General features: G+C 21.9%; 5 protein-coding genes across 5 annotated transcripts; 1 reads left to right on the forward strand and 4 right to left on the reverse strand.

Moving 5' to 3' along the window:
- Window positions 1-1290: 1290 nt before the first annotated feature.
- Window positions 1291-2727, reverse strand: PVVCY_1001160 (ribosomal RNA methyltransferase, putative; the record flags this gene model as incomplete). Its single annotated transcript, XM_008625569.2, has 1 exon — window positions 1291-2727. The coding sequence occupies one exon, from the start codon at window positions 2725-2727 to the stop codon at window positions 1291-1293; it is 1437 nt and encodes a 478-aa protein (XP_008623791.2).
- Window positions 2728-3352: 625 nt separating this feature from the next.
- Window positions 3353-5392, reverse strand: PVVCY_1001170 (tRNA pseudouridine synthase, putative; the record flags this gene model as incomplete). The annotated part of the gene is made up of 8 exons (XM_008625570.2): window positions 3353-3563; window positions 3645-3745; window positions 4044-4131; window positions 4219-4277; window positions 4399-4486; window positions 4584-4778; window positions 4936-5027; window positions 5324-5392. 8 exons carry the CDS (start codon window positions 5390-5392, stop codon window positions 3353-3355), a joined length of 903 nt encoding a protein of 300 aa, XP_008623792.2.
- Window positions 5393-6249: 857 nt separating this feature from the next.
- On the forward strand, window positions 6250-7901 carry PVVCY_1001180 (transporter, putative; the record flags this gene model as incomplete). Its single annotated transcript, XM_008625571.2, has 2 exons — window positions 6250-7660; window positions 7810-7901. 2 exons carry the CDS (start codon window positions 6250-6252, stop codon window positions 7899-7901), a joined length of 1503 nt encoding a protein of 500 aa, XP_008623793.2.
- Window positions 7902-7958: 57 nt separating this feature from the next.
- PVVCY_1001190 (conserved Plasmodium protein, unknown function) lies at window positions 7959-10192 on the reverse strand (the record flags this gene model as incomplete). The annotated part of the gene is made up of 2 exons (XM_008625572.1): window positions 7959-9904; window positions 10033-10192. The coding sequence occupies 2 exons, from the start codon at window positions 10190-10192 to the stop codon at window positions 7959-7961; spliced, it is 2106 nt and encodes a 701-aa protein (XP_008623794.1).
- A 1032-nt stretch (window positions 10193-11224) lies between these two features.
- On the reverse strand, window positions 11225-13474 carry PVVCY_1001200 (conserved Plasmodium protein, unknown function; the record flags this gene model as incomplete). Its single annotated transcript, XM_008625573.2, has 5 exons — window positions 11225-11372; window positions 11506-11663; window positions 11744-11837; window positions 11943-12038; window positions 12216-13474. The coding sequence occupies 5 exons, from the start codon at window positions 13472-13474 to the stop codon at window positions 11225-11227; spliced, it is 1755 nt and encodes a 584-aa protein (XP_008623795.2).
- Between the last annotated feature and the right edge of the window lie 610 nt (window positions 13475-14084).

Genomic DNA, 14084 nt, shown 5'->3' on the forward strand with positions numbered 1-14084 from the left:
TTTTTCAGCATTATAGAAAAGCCGCATTTAATCTCATACACAAAAAATAAAAATAATTAAATAAGATAAAGAAATTTAATTAATTACGAAAAGGAGAACTATAGATTTTTATCATTTTTTTATTTTGTAAATTTATTATAATATGTATATATTTTGTGAATTTTTTTTTTGCTAGCCCCAATCGTTACTACCCCTTTCACAAAAAATAATTAAAATAAATAAAAATGAAAAAATATATAAACAATAAATAAATAAAAAAAATTAAAGTACAAAAAATGCTTAAAAGAATTATAAGAATAAAAATAATAAAAAAATAACCTTCTAAAATATAAGTCCTCTAATTTTAATATAAAATACAAATTATATTATTCACATATGTCTATACCATAAATGGGCAAATAAATAATGTTAATATATATTTTAAAAAATATATGTTTATTATATCAAATAAATTGTTAAATTTGTATAAAATGTTGTTGTTAAATATTGTTAATTAATAGGAATACTTATTTTTTATTATAGCACAAATACAAAATTACCATATTTCTTTGTATTTATAAATAAGTGAATATATAGATATGTGTGTATGAACTCTCTCTAGAGTTCCTTTTTTAACACACTATTTATTTATTATATATTATATATAGATTAATCCTTTTAATTATATATACATTTTATGCCTTACACTTAAAAAGGGATATATAAAATAGGCTTACAATATTTTTCAGGAATATATTTATAGTATCCATTTTAAATGCTTGTGTGTGTAGTCCCTTTTTTTATTCAGTTTTTATCCATATTTTCCAATATTATTTGCGCATTTTCTTAAATATTATAATTCTACATTACGTAATTTAATTATTCATTCATATAGTTATACTATTTTTTAATTAAATTATATGTATTATTATCATATTTTAAAAAAATTGATCAAATAAGAGATTTAAGTTATTCATCATTTAAAATAAACAAACAAATAAATATATCCATATGTCTGTATATATTTATATACATATCTATGCATTATCAACTAGCCAAAATTAATATAGCTAATTTCTAGCTATAAAATTTTTTTTTTTTTTTTTTTTTTTTTTAATAAAATGCACACACATTTTTATGGAAAATAATTTTTATAAAGAAAAAACTGTACCATGCATGATCAAACATAAAATATAAGAGATACATAAATAATTACTTTAATTTTTTGTATCACCATTTTCCAGTATTTAAAAAAATAAAGATGGTTATATGTGTGATATTATTTTATTTCATAAATAGCTAATTAAAAAACTATACCTTTTTTGTCTCTTTTCTTCTATTTTGTAATGATAAAAGGTATGGAGGTTGTAAGGGCATAATTTGAGGTTCATGTCTAATATAGTTTTGGGGTAATAAATACGATTTATCTGAATCATAATAATTTTGTGTTGCAACAAAAGAAAATAATTTATTATTTGATGAGAAATTTGAAGAAAGATAATTATTAACATTTTCTTCTTCATCTGAATTAAAATATTTTATATCTTCATCACTATCTGAGCAATAAAAATTAAAAATGTCTAAATTTTTTTTCGTCACATTATTAGTTATATTTATGTTGTTTCCCTTTTCGGTGTCTGGGCTATCTATATCGCTATCAAGTTTATCTTCTTGCCAATCTTGGTCCTTTTTATTAATTGACTCTATATGCACATTTCGAAGTTCGTTTTCATTTTTGTAATCATAGCACAGCTTGTTTGTATTTGTAAATAAAGAAGTGATAGCCGATTTGGGTAAACCAAAATTTAAACAAACAAGAAATGATTCTAAACTTTTATTTCTACTACTTTGAGGTTTACAAACATAAATTTTTTCAAAAAATTTATTTAAATGAAATATTAATAAACCTGTATATTCTCCTCTAAATATTTTACTAATAAAATTTCCTCCTATTTTTAAAACAGAACAACAAACTTTTAAACTTGATAAAATTAATTGAGATTGAATAAATTCATCGATATCATTCATCCCTGTAATATCTGGAGCACCGTCACTTACAACTGCATGTGCATATGCAAACTTTTTTTCTTCTTTTTTTTTATTTAATAAATTATTTTCCATTTTATTATATTTACCACTTTCGTCATTACATGGATGTTTAGAAGTATCAACAAATGGGTCAACTTCCTTCTCATTTCCATTCATGCATTTTAAAATTTGATTTATTGTAGACATTTTTGTAATATCACCTTGTATTATATTTATATAATTCATGTTCCCTATTTCTTGTAAATCGACTGCAACAAGTTTTGGCTCTTTTATTTGATAATTATTATTTTTTAAAAATTTATCAATTTTTTTCTCCAAAGAATCATTGAAATTTATATATAAGGAAAAATTCTTTACAAATTCTTCATGCTCTAAATCATCTAACTCATTATTCATGTTATTATTTTTATTTATAAAATATAGCATATTATAATAGTTGTATAAACAAATATTTTTAAGGACTTGCGACCAGCTTCCTGGGGCGGCACACAAGTCAACTATATTATAACAATATTCTTCATTGTATTTGTTTATTACTTCACCAATATCACTATTACTATAGTTGCTTGGATTGAACAACTTAAATATTTCGAACTTGTCATTTATTTGTATTAATTTATATGAGCTTCGAGCTCTATATCCATTTTCCTTTGCCTTCCTATAATAAATGTCTCGACGATCTTTGCTTAGTTTTCCCATTTTATATTCTTACTCAATTTTTCAAAGGAATAAATGTATGCATATATATATAATATCACTATGTAATGACAGTCTCCTAAAAATACTTCAACCATTCAACTATTCCTATAATATATTTTGCTCACATTTTTATATGCATACATATTAATGACAAACTTAGAATAAATACAAAGCTATTTCATTTTTCTTTCATACAACTTAAATTTGTTAATATTATAATTGATGGTAGTAAAAAAATAGCTTTCGAACTGATACAATTTTTCCATATATATTTAAAAAAAAAAAAAAAATTCAAATATTATATATAAAGAAATATATTCTACAAATTCGGTACTGCAAAATATGCTAATTTTTCTTTATATTATTATGATATATATATGTTGGTTTACACCCAAATTTTATTCTTAATTTTTATATTTAAAAATATTGGTTGTATTAAAAAAAAAATTCAATTTTTAATAAATTATAAATGTTTAATTAGTTGAAGTAAAAATGGGATGTTAAGCCATATGGTAGTATGAGCATAAATAAAATTTTTTTTTTTTAATTTAAAAAAATGTATATTATAGATTAAAAAAATATATATGAATATCGTATTTAAACAAATAAATTATTATTAACAAATTTATTCAGTCTCATCACATATATTTTCAAAAAAATTATCAGTTGGTTCTTTAATTTTTAAGGGATAACAAAGGGATACTAAAAGTATGGTTGTTTGTATATACTTATTCATACTATTTAAAAATATTTTATTATCAACTTTAACATCAAAATTGAGATCACTAAACTTGAACGAATGTAGTAGCAGCCCGCACTCATCGGCTATTTTGTAGCTAAAATGGGAAGGGGAAAATGTAGGGGAAATATAAGTAAAAATGTAAAGAAAATGTACATATATTATCGCATTTGTTTACTTTTTATTTTTGACGGAATTATTTTCCAACATGCTTTTTATGTCATGCTCATCCAACTGTCCCTTCCCAACTAAAAATAGGGAAGCAACCATATGTCTAATCTGATCAAGAAAAATAAATACAAAACATTATAAATAACTTCTTTAAAATAAATACAAAACATTATAAATAACTTCTTTAAAATAAATACAAAACATTATAAATAACTTCTTTAAAATAAATACAAAACATTATAAATAACTTCTTTAAAATAAATACAAAACATTATAAATAACTTCTTTAAAATAAATACAAAACATTATAAATAACTTCTTTAAAATAAATACAAAACATTATAAATAACTTCTTTAAAATAATACTCATATTCATATGTGTTGACAATGTCTATACATTATTTACCTGGTTGTATAAAAATGATGTCCCTTTTATTTTAAAGTAATAAAAGTTTTGATCAATCCTTTTAATCTCAAATTTATGAATAGTTCTTCTGTATAAAATTAAAATTGAACATAAGTGTGCATGTATATGTCGCAACATTTTGAGGTGGATAAAATTTATTTGTATATTTTCTTACATAAAGGAAGTGGTGTTTTTTCTCTTTTTGCAAAAATTAGAAAAATCGTGTTCACCTAACTATATAATAAGATTGTGTAAAAATTAATGAAATGAATAATTGTTATGCTCATATAATTATGAGTAATATATAAGAATGAACATATCAGGTAAAAAATGTTTATTTTTCAACTTTTATTACAAATATTTTTGCAGCCTCATTCATCCTAGTAATGTTATAATTTTTGTTGACAAAAAAGTAGAGATAAGTTCTCTCTATACAGTTTAACCTGGTTGCGAATAAAAAATGAAAAAAAGTGAAAAAAAATGAAAAAAAAATGAAAAAAAAAGCGGAAATAATGAATTTTTTATTGCGACTGTTCTTACCGAGCATCAAAATTATTTGGAACACATTGAATATGAACAATTTGTATATTTTTTAATTTTTTATTTAACTCTTTAAGATATATTTTTTCAATGATTGATATAGATAAATGTGGGTACTTAATTTTTAGTCTTATAGTTAATGCATTCATGCGAGCAGAGACCCCTTTGTCCGTTCTCGAAACGCGGGAAAAGGAACTAAACAAAAAAACATGCAAATTGTTCAACTTGTAAGCATAAACAATTTAGTAAAACGTTTAAATTTTTTTAAAGTAACATAGCCGTTTTCAACATGATGTATTATAAAGTTTGCCAATAAAATGGAATATGTAAAAAATTTTTTTTTGTTTTTTACCAATTTGAGTCTGAAATTAAATCTAATTGTTGAAGTCTTTCTATCAGTTTATTTTCAACTGTATTATTGTTGTCTTTTTGGTATGCCGATCCCTATATTATTTTTTTTTAAATAATAAAAAATATATTTTTGTAATTATATAATATGCTAAATCGTTACAAAACAGTAAGCTATTTCGATATGTAGTAATATGTAGGTAGTGAGAAGAATAAGACAATTGGCTATGCACTTGCACCTCCAAATTGTTTAGCCTAAGGTTTATACGTTGGAATAAACACTACATATAATGTTTGTCCAAATTGATAGGAAATTAAAATAGAAAGTAGTGATATACATACACACACATTGTTAAATATAAATATATATATATATTTTTTTGTCATTATACATTGAATCCTATTCCTATATATGAGAAGAATATAATAAAATTGCGTGACCCATCGATGCTTTCTTCCATTTTTTATTACATTTTTTTCATTTTGTAAATTTATCCAATATTATATATGGGTAACACTCATTTTATCATTGCAACTATGTAAAATACAATTCTTAAAACATAAAATATTTACATAATTGCAACTATAAAATAGTGTATATCTTATGCATAGATTAAAACACACACTGGGTAATGACTTATAAATATATATGTAATATTTGTATGCTTTACAACCGGACGTATAAAATATATCATATAATTAGGAAAGAAAAAAAAATAGGCAAACATATATAAATGGTAAACAAATTAAAAATTATTATCCTCATCCAATATCCATTTTAAAATTAAAAAAAATATAATGGAATAAAAAAATTGTAAAAAACAATTCATATAAGGGAAATAAATATAAAAATATATTAATAAATAATATGTAAATAACTAAAATTTGTGTATTATAAATATTATAATTTTTTATAGCATTCACAAAGTTACCATATGCACTTGCAAATACTGAATTAAAAAAAAAAAAAAAAAAAAAAAAAAAAATATTATATAACATTATGTAGTATAAACCTTGTATAGGTTTTGAACAACGGCGTGAACATATATTTTGAGGATAAAAAAATACAAAATTTTTTAGCATTATTTTGTATTATCTTCACATCGAATTAAAGCAATTATATATTTTACCCAATTTATTTATCCAATTTTGTATATATCCAAAGTTATTTTACTATTTACCCGGATAAATCATAGTCAAACAATCCAATATATATGTATATATATATATATATGCCTGATTTTAAGAAAAATTCCAAAATAAATGAAAAATAATATCGAAGGAATATAAAAATATGGAGTAATGTTTAAAACAAAGAATGAAAAAAACATTGATGGATAAACCAAATGAATATTTATATGAAATAGATTGTAAAAATTTAATAAATAATAAACCCGAAAATATAATGAATGAAAATAATTCTAAAAAATGTAATATCCAAAATTTATATATACAAAATAAGTTGTCGGGAAAAGACCAAAGTATAAATATCGACCATCACAAAGAAAACAAAATGAATGGTAATAGAAATGTTTATACTATTGGTGAAAACATTTTAACAAACATTAGTCGTAGTGTATATAAAGATATAATAGCAAGTTGCGATGATACAAAAGGAAGTGAAGCTGAAAGAAGTGAAAGTAAAAGTAGTGAATATAATGGCGGCGTAAAAAAACAGTTTAACATACTAATAGATAAGGAAAATGCAATAAATAGCATTTTGAGCTCAACCTATGCAGGGGTAATATCCAGAACGGTCACTGCACCTTTAGATCGAATAAAATATATAATGCAAATAACAAATAATTTAACAATTTCTGAAATATTTGATATTATAAAAAAGGATGGACAAATTTGTGGATTTTTTAGAGGGAATTGTGTTAATATTGTTAAAATAATTCCTGAACTGTCTATAAAAATGTATTCCTATGAATTTATGAAAGTAAATGTTTATAATTATTATAATAAAAATAAAAAAAATAATAATGAATCTGATAAACTTGAAGAAAATATAGATATACCATTTTTTATTCGGTTTTTAATTGGAAGTTCAAGTGGTGTTATAGCAGCTATATTTATATATCCCTTTGAAATTGTAAAAACTAGACTAATTGTATCAAATAAAGATGGAAATAATGGAATTTTTAAATGTCTATATAATATTTATAAATATGAAGGCTTTAGAAATTTTTATAATGGTTTATGTATGCATATATATGGTGTTATATTTTTTTCAGGATGTAACATGAGTATATATGATTATTTAAAATATAAATTTTTTGCGTTTTATAAAAATTATATTCATTCAAATTATTGTATGAAGGAAAATAATAATAATAAAATTAAAAATGAAGAAAATACAGAAAAGGATAAACAAAATTACAAAGATATAAATACTAATAATTATTATCAAATAAATAAATTTCCATATAATTATAATTCAACAAAATTTCTAAATCGACATGAAAAAATAAATCAAGACTCTCATTGTGTATATTGTAATCATCGTATAAAAAATGTAAATTGTCTTTCCTTTCTTTTTTTTGGAATTACAAGCTCATTCATTGCTCAAATTGTAAGCTATCCATTTCTAGTTTTAAGGACAAGAATGCAAACTATTAATAATGAGATTGCGACAAACTATTTAAACAATGAAAGGAAACACATTAAATCTTGCAGCTTCATTTTGTACAACATTCGAGTCTACGGATTTAAGTCCCTCTATCGAGGTAACACAAGTTGAAAAGGGAACTAATTATATTCGCAGTGTTTGTATGACAATGTTTGTATGCCAATGTTTGCATGCCAATGTTTGTATTTCAAAGTTTGTATGACAAGGTTTGCATAAAATATTTATACATCTCATTTTCCCCCTTAGGAATTTACGTGAATTTGCTGAAAACGATCCCCGCAACGTCCATAACCTGGTTCTCGTACGAGTACGCAATGAGGAAATTGAAAAGTGTTTAGAGATGGTGTGTATAGAAAAACTTCTTCATACTTATGACTGGCAAAAGTTGAGCTGCTTCAATTTTTGATTATGATCGAGGGTACAATCGATGGTATATAATATAAGCTTTTATAGCCTATGTAAGCATAATAGAATTTTTTGTGTATGTTAAAAAAATTAATAAAATTGATATAGATTTTTTCATTTTGGCTCATACATATTTCAACACATTTAAGTATATTATTTATTTTTATATTTTTATGGAGAAAAAAATTATAAAAATATAATTTGTTATTTTTTTTTGTTTTATCTTTTAAGCACAAAGAATTATTATCTTTAATTTTTTTTGTTATGTTTTCAAATTTTTGTAGAAATTCATAAATTATTTTTAACTGTTTTAATTTAAATTTGGTTAATATATTTTCATTTTCATTTTTATACATTAATATGTTGTAACTTAAACACAAAAAAAAAAGTTCGTCATTCAACTTATAACTTTCAATTCCGTTGTTTTTATTTAAATAATATTTTGCATATTTTAAAAATGTATCTATATATATGTTTTCATTATTATTTGAATAAAGACAGGGTGGAAAAAATAGCAAACCAAAATTATTTGGCATTATTATGTTCTTACTATTTGGTATTTTGTTGATTATATTATTAATGTGTGTATAAATCAATTTATATATTTCTACATTTTTATGATTAAAACAAAAATGTAATAATAATAAACTTTCTTTAAGAGTGTAATGATTATAATTCTTTTTAAAATCATTAGTTATTATATTTAAAATTTTATTACTTTGTATATTCATTTGACATAAAACATTTAGTAAAATATAAATATGCTTGTTATTTATTTTTATTATTCTTTTATTATCACCACTGTTAATGTCCTCATTTTGTAGATTTCCAAGATTACTTTCTAATATGTTTAAAATGTTTTTTTTCAAAAAAATACAAAGTTCATTAAAATAATATTTGTAATAGACTATTCCATTCTTGTATATATGTATAAGTACTTTTAAATTGTCTTTACAAAATATATTGTCATATAATAGGGCTTGTGCAATATTAATTTGTAGTCCACCATCTTTTGCCTTTTCTTTTGCACTACCTAACCAATTTTTATTACATCCTTTTTGATTTACATAATATTCAAAGTGTATATAAAAATCATATAAAAGTCTGCAATTTTTCCAAATATTGTCTATAAAGTTGCATTGATCTATTAATTTGAATTTGTTTATTTCCATAAATATTTTATTATAATTATTTATAAAATTATACACATATATGTTACAATTATATATATTAAATAGGTTGCTAAAGTGAAACTTTTTAAAATTGTTATTATCACTATTTAAGTTTTTCCATTTCTTTATCCCCTCAATGTCTAAAATTGGATTGTTGTCATTATGTTCTGACTGTTCATATTTTTCTACCTCGTTTTGTGCAATAAATTCAAATATTTTTTTTAAAAAAATGTTGAAAAAAAAATTATTTATATGATAAAAATTAAAAATAATATTTGTTAAATCTGTACCTTGACATTTATTTAAATCCGAAAATATTCGATTAAGAAGATTATTATGTAGTTCTATGGTTATGTTTTCTCTACATAAATAACTATATAATATACATAAATTTTTGATTTGCTTAAAATTATATAAATAATTTTGACTCCTCTCTATTATTTTTTTTGTAATTTCAATTTTTATTTTATTTTTATTTATATTATTTCTTATATTATTTTCAGAATATAATTTATGATTTGTTGTACAACTTAAAAATGTTAAAACAGTTGAAAGATCATCTTCATCAAAGTTTTCAATATTTTTTTCAATAATACAACTTAAATATTTAATTACATTTTTATCAACCATAAATGTTTTACATTTTTTTTTACATTTTATATATAATAATATCAAAAGACATATATCCCCTTTATCTTCATCAACTATCTTTACTTTTGAAATATCATTGAATACCGTTTTTGCAAAACTTATAAATGCATTATCTAAAAAAGTAGGCAATGAAGTGGAAGCCACTATTAATAATTACAATTTATGCATGGAAATGTATACATACATATATATAAGTCATGCCACTTTTGTCAAACTATTTTATTTTATGCTCTAATCTTACCAAATTTGTAGGGATATTTACACATATATTGATATAGTCCTTTTGAAAAATGAATTACATCATTGTAACTTTTATTTTGTGTGTGCTCATAAAGTCGTTTTAAATTTTTGACATTAGTACATTTGTATATGTATGGGACATACGAAGATATTTTAAGCATATTACCTCCATTTAATTTATTTTAAAAAATGTAACAAAAAAAAATAAAATGAATTAAATAAGCAAACAAAACATAAAAATAAAATTATCAAACCTAAACAATTCAAAAAAAAAACTCTCTATTTTAGCAACATCATAAATGTGCTCCAATTTCTTACTTTTACACATACAAACAAAAAATATATCATAATATAGGCTTACTAAAACATTAAATATATATTTTTTAAATATAATATCAAAATTATTCACGAAAAACTTAAAAATGTTGTTTTTTTTGAACTAAGAAATAGCCAATCTATATACTACTTTTGTATATCCATTGAAACTCGGAAAAATGTTTTATTAACTTGAATTTTCCAAATATAAATTTTATTAAATATATAAACTTATTAAATATAAAACTGTTATTTAATGAAAATTAAAAATAAAATATTACATATAAATTGGTCAAAATATTATTATGATATACCCTGTTATTTATATTATGCAAGCCAATTTTAAAGAATGTATGTGATTGCTCTATAAGTAGTATATATATGCGGAAAAAAAATGGAAATTTTTATTTTATATTAAAATAATTTTTTAACTATTTTCACTATAAATATAAACAACATTTTTTATTGTATTTGAACAAATACAATAATATAATTACCCTTAGCAAACACACCAAGTTTGTACTAGACTTTTTAATCCTATATAGTACATTATAAAAATTGTTACTTTCATTTGCTTACAATAAAAAATCTTAAATAAATAACAAAAAAAAATTTATCAATTTACACATGAAAATAAATAAGACAATAAAAGCCATAATTTATTAGTGTTACATAAAGAATTTAGCTAATACATAAACTTTAAAGAGATATTCATATTTTTAAATGAATTTTTTTCAAAAAAAAAAAAAAGAATAAAGAAATATATATGCATAGGTAGAGAAATCAAACAAAATACTGAAATGTATATATTATGATATAAACAAAAAAAATATGTAGTTAACTTATTTGTTCCATTTATTATGATTGTAATTGGGGTATTAATTATATATTTTGCATTCCTCTACTACTTTTTTTAACCGATCATAAAATTCACTATGTTTTTGCATTTCTTCAATATATTCCTCATTAGTTTCGAAATTTTTACTTGCCGTGAAAAATTGGGCCATGCATCTATTTGCAAAAACCCTATAAATCAAAAAAATAATCATGTTGCACATACACATATATATAGCAAATCCAACAACACTAGTATGTACATATTATTCAGGATATATAAAATATTCAACAATTTTTATTTTTTAAATTATTGATGAATTACTTTGTTAAAAAGGAAATGATAAATTCAGTGACACGCATATTTGGGCATATTTCGATGTAATATTTTACATCAGTTTCATCTTGGCTTTTTGGCAAAATCATTCCATACATTGTTATATTTACTTCCAGACACTTGCTAATATCGTCTCCGAGATCAATCTAGAGAAAAAAAAAAATTAATATATTGCTGTCTAAAGAATGAAAAAAAAAAATATTTATATATTTTTTTAATATATTACATTTTCCAAGTTATCTGAAACGCTAGTAGTATATATATATATTCCTTTTGAAAATTCTAAGTCGTCACATATCCATGTATCAAATACTATATATCTGTTAAAAAAAAAAAATAAATGAGTGAGTGAGTAAAATTATTAATAAATCATAATTTTTTACTTCATTAAGTTTGGAACATGAAAAAAATAAAACATTAATAACCTATCACTAAGAATCCATGGCGTTGCTACTCTTGAATAAATAATTTTATCACCATATCCTCTGCACTTTAATAGTTTGCACTCACTAACACCAAGTCTGTAGCATTTTCAATAAAATAATAAATATTATGTGTATATTGTCAATTTAGTATAATTCTAACCTCACGATGGAATAACTACACAATCGCATAGGTCCATGCATATTGAAGATGAACAAAAGAAAAATCCAACAAAAATAGTTTTATATATACATGCATTTTATCCTTTTTCTTACCTTATTGGGAAATTATAAAATGGAAACCATAATCGAAACACATTACTTTCTGTTATTGCTGCAAGAACATACGTGAAATTAGAAGGTACTCTTAAATTCAAATAAAAATACATATATGTATTTGTACTTCCTTGTTTATTTTCATCTTTTGTAATTGAACTATTAGAGTCATTATTATTATCTGTTTTAAAAAGATGTGCTTGGTTCACGATATCATAAATTTTGTTATGTGTTATAAAATAGTAAATGCTATTATTATTTTCCTTATAAGCTAATTGGAAATGATTAAAATCTATGTAACTGTTTTTTATATATTTACCTTCTTCGATGTTTGTCATTTCTTTTTTTTTACTATTTTCACATAGTAATTGCTCGAATAACAATGTTATGTTTTCATAATGCTTAGTATCATTTAAATTGTTACACGATGCATCGTTTTTGTTTTCATCCGTCGTGTTATTACTGCAACTATCGCTGTGCTCATTTATAGGAATTAGCGATATCTGAGGATGGGTTTTTCCATTTATATCGAGCAAATCAATCATATAATCCGATATAAAATTTTTACGTCGTTTTTTTGACAATACAGAATAATTTAATGGATATCCTTCTGGGTCTTCTATAATAATGTTAAATATTATTCCCATTTTTTTAATTATTTTATACCTATATAAAATTTCACTAACACATTCATTTTCCATAAATGCTTTTATCATTTTATCATTATTATATTTCTTTAAAAATATATTTTTTATACAATAATAAGATTTTCTAATTTTGTAAAGATTAAAATAGTTTACTCCCTCTAATATGTCATTATAAATTTCAGACATACCATTATCTATTTTAATTGAATCAATTCGTTTAACTAAATTGTTCAAAGTCAAATTTGTATTATCTTCATCATTTATTTTTTCTTCTTCAGCCTCCTCAATTTTATTTTCGTAGATTTTAAAATTTTTATATACATTATTTAAAATGCTAGCATTTTTGACATTATTTTGTTCTTCTTTTAAATTAGGAATTAATATTTTAACACTATGGGGTATATACATTTTTTTTGGAAACTTTAAATTGTTTGAACTATTAATAATTTGCACAATTGTTTGATTATCTAGATCATCAATCAGATTTTCATTCGAGTTTATCTCATTATTTTCATATTTATCATCATTTGTTGAAACAGATTTATTATCTAAATCACATTTCATTCTACTATCTTTGCAATTATCATTTAAAGAATAGTAAGATTCACTCATTGCATTATATATATTGGTTTTAGTGTTATATATTCTTTTTTATCCTCAATATGATAAAATTTTCACATTTTAGCGTTTAAAATGTTTTTTATTTAATATTTACTATTCTTTCTTCTTTAATTAAAGCAGAAAACACTTTAGTCGGATATTCAAATCGAACAGTAAATTTTATTTTTTGGTTACTGAAATATATTATGGAGAAATAATAAGAATCTGTAATTTATTAAATTATTGAATATATATATTATGGTGCTTTCACAAAAAAGAATAATACTAAGTATAAATTATTCTTTCAAAAATATATATATATAATGCAATTATTTTTGTTTCTTCGGTTTAAAGGCTTTTAGTCTCTTTCTTATCGATGTATTAAGATTTATTGTGTTGATGTATGCTCCTAGCATATATATAATCATATAATCAAATAAATAAACAGCATATACATATGTTTTAAAAATGAATATAACTATAGCATTGCAATAGTAAATGGAAAAAATTGTTTTTTTCCATTAATAAAATAAGTATTAAAAAAAATAGAGTGGATGCATATAATAGATATATATGATATCATCGTAGTTATATTTTTCATTATTATATACATATAATACCA

Source organism: Plasmodium vinckei (genome assembly GCF_900681995.1).
Source record: "Plasmodium vinckei vinckei genome assembly, chromosome: PVVCY_10".
In the NCBI taxonomy this organism is placed as follows: Eukaryota; Apicomplexa; class Aconoidasida; order Haemosporida; family Plasmodiidae; genus Plasmodium; species Plasmodium vinckei.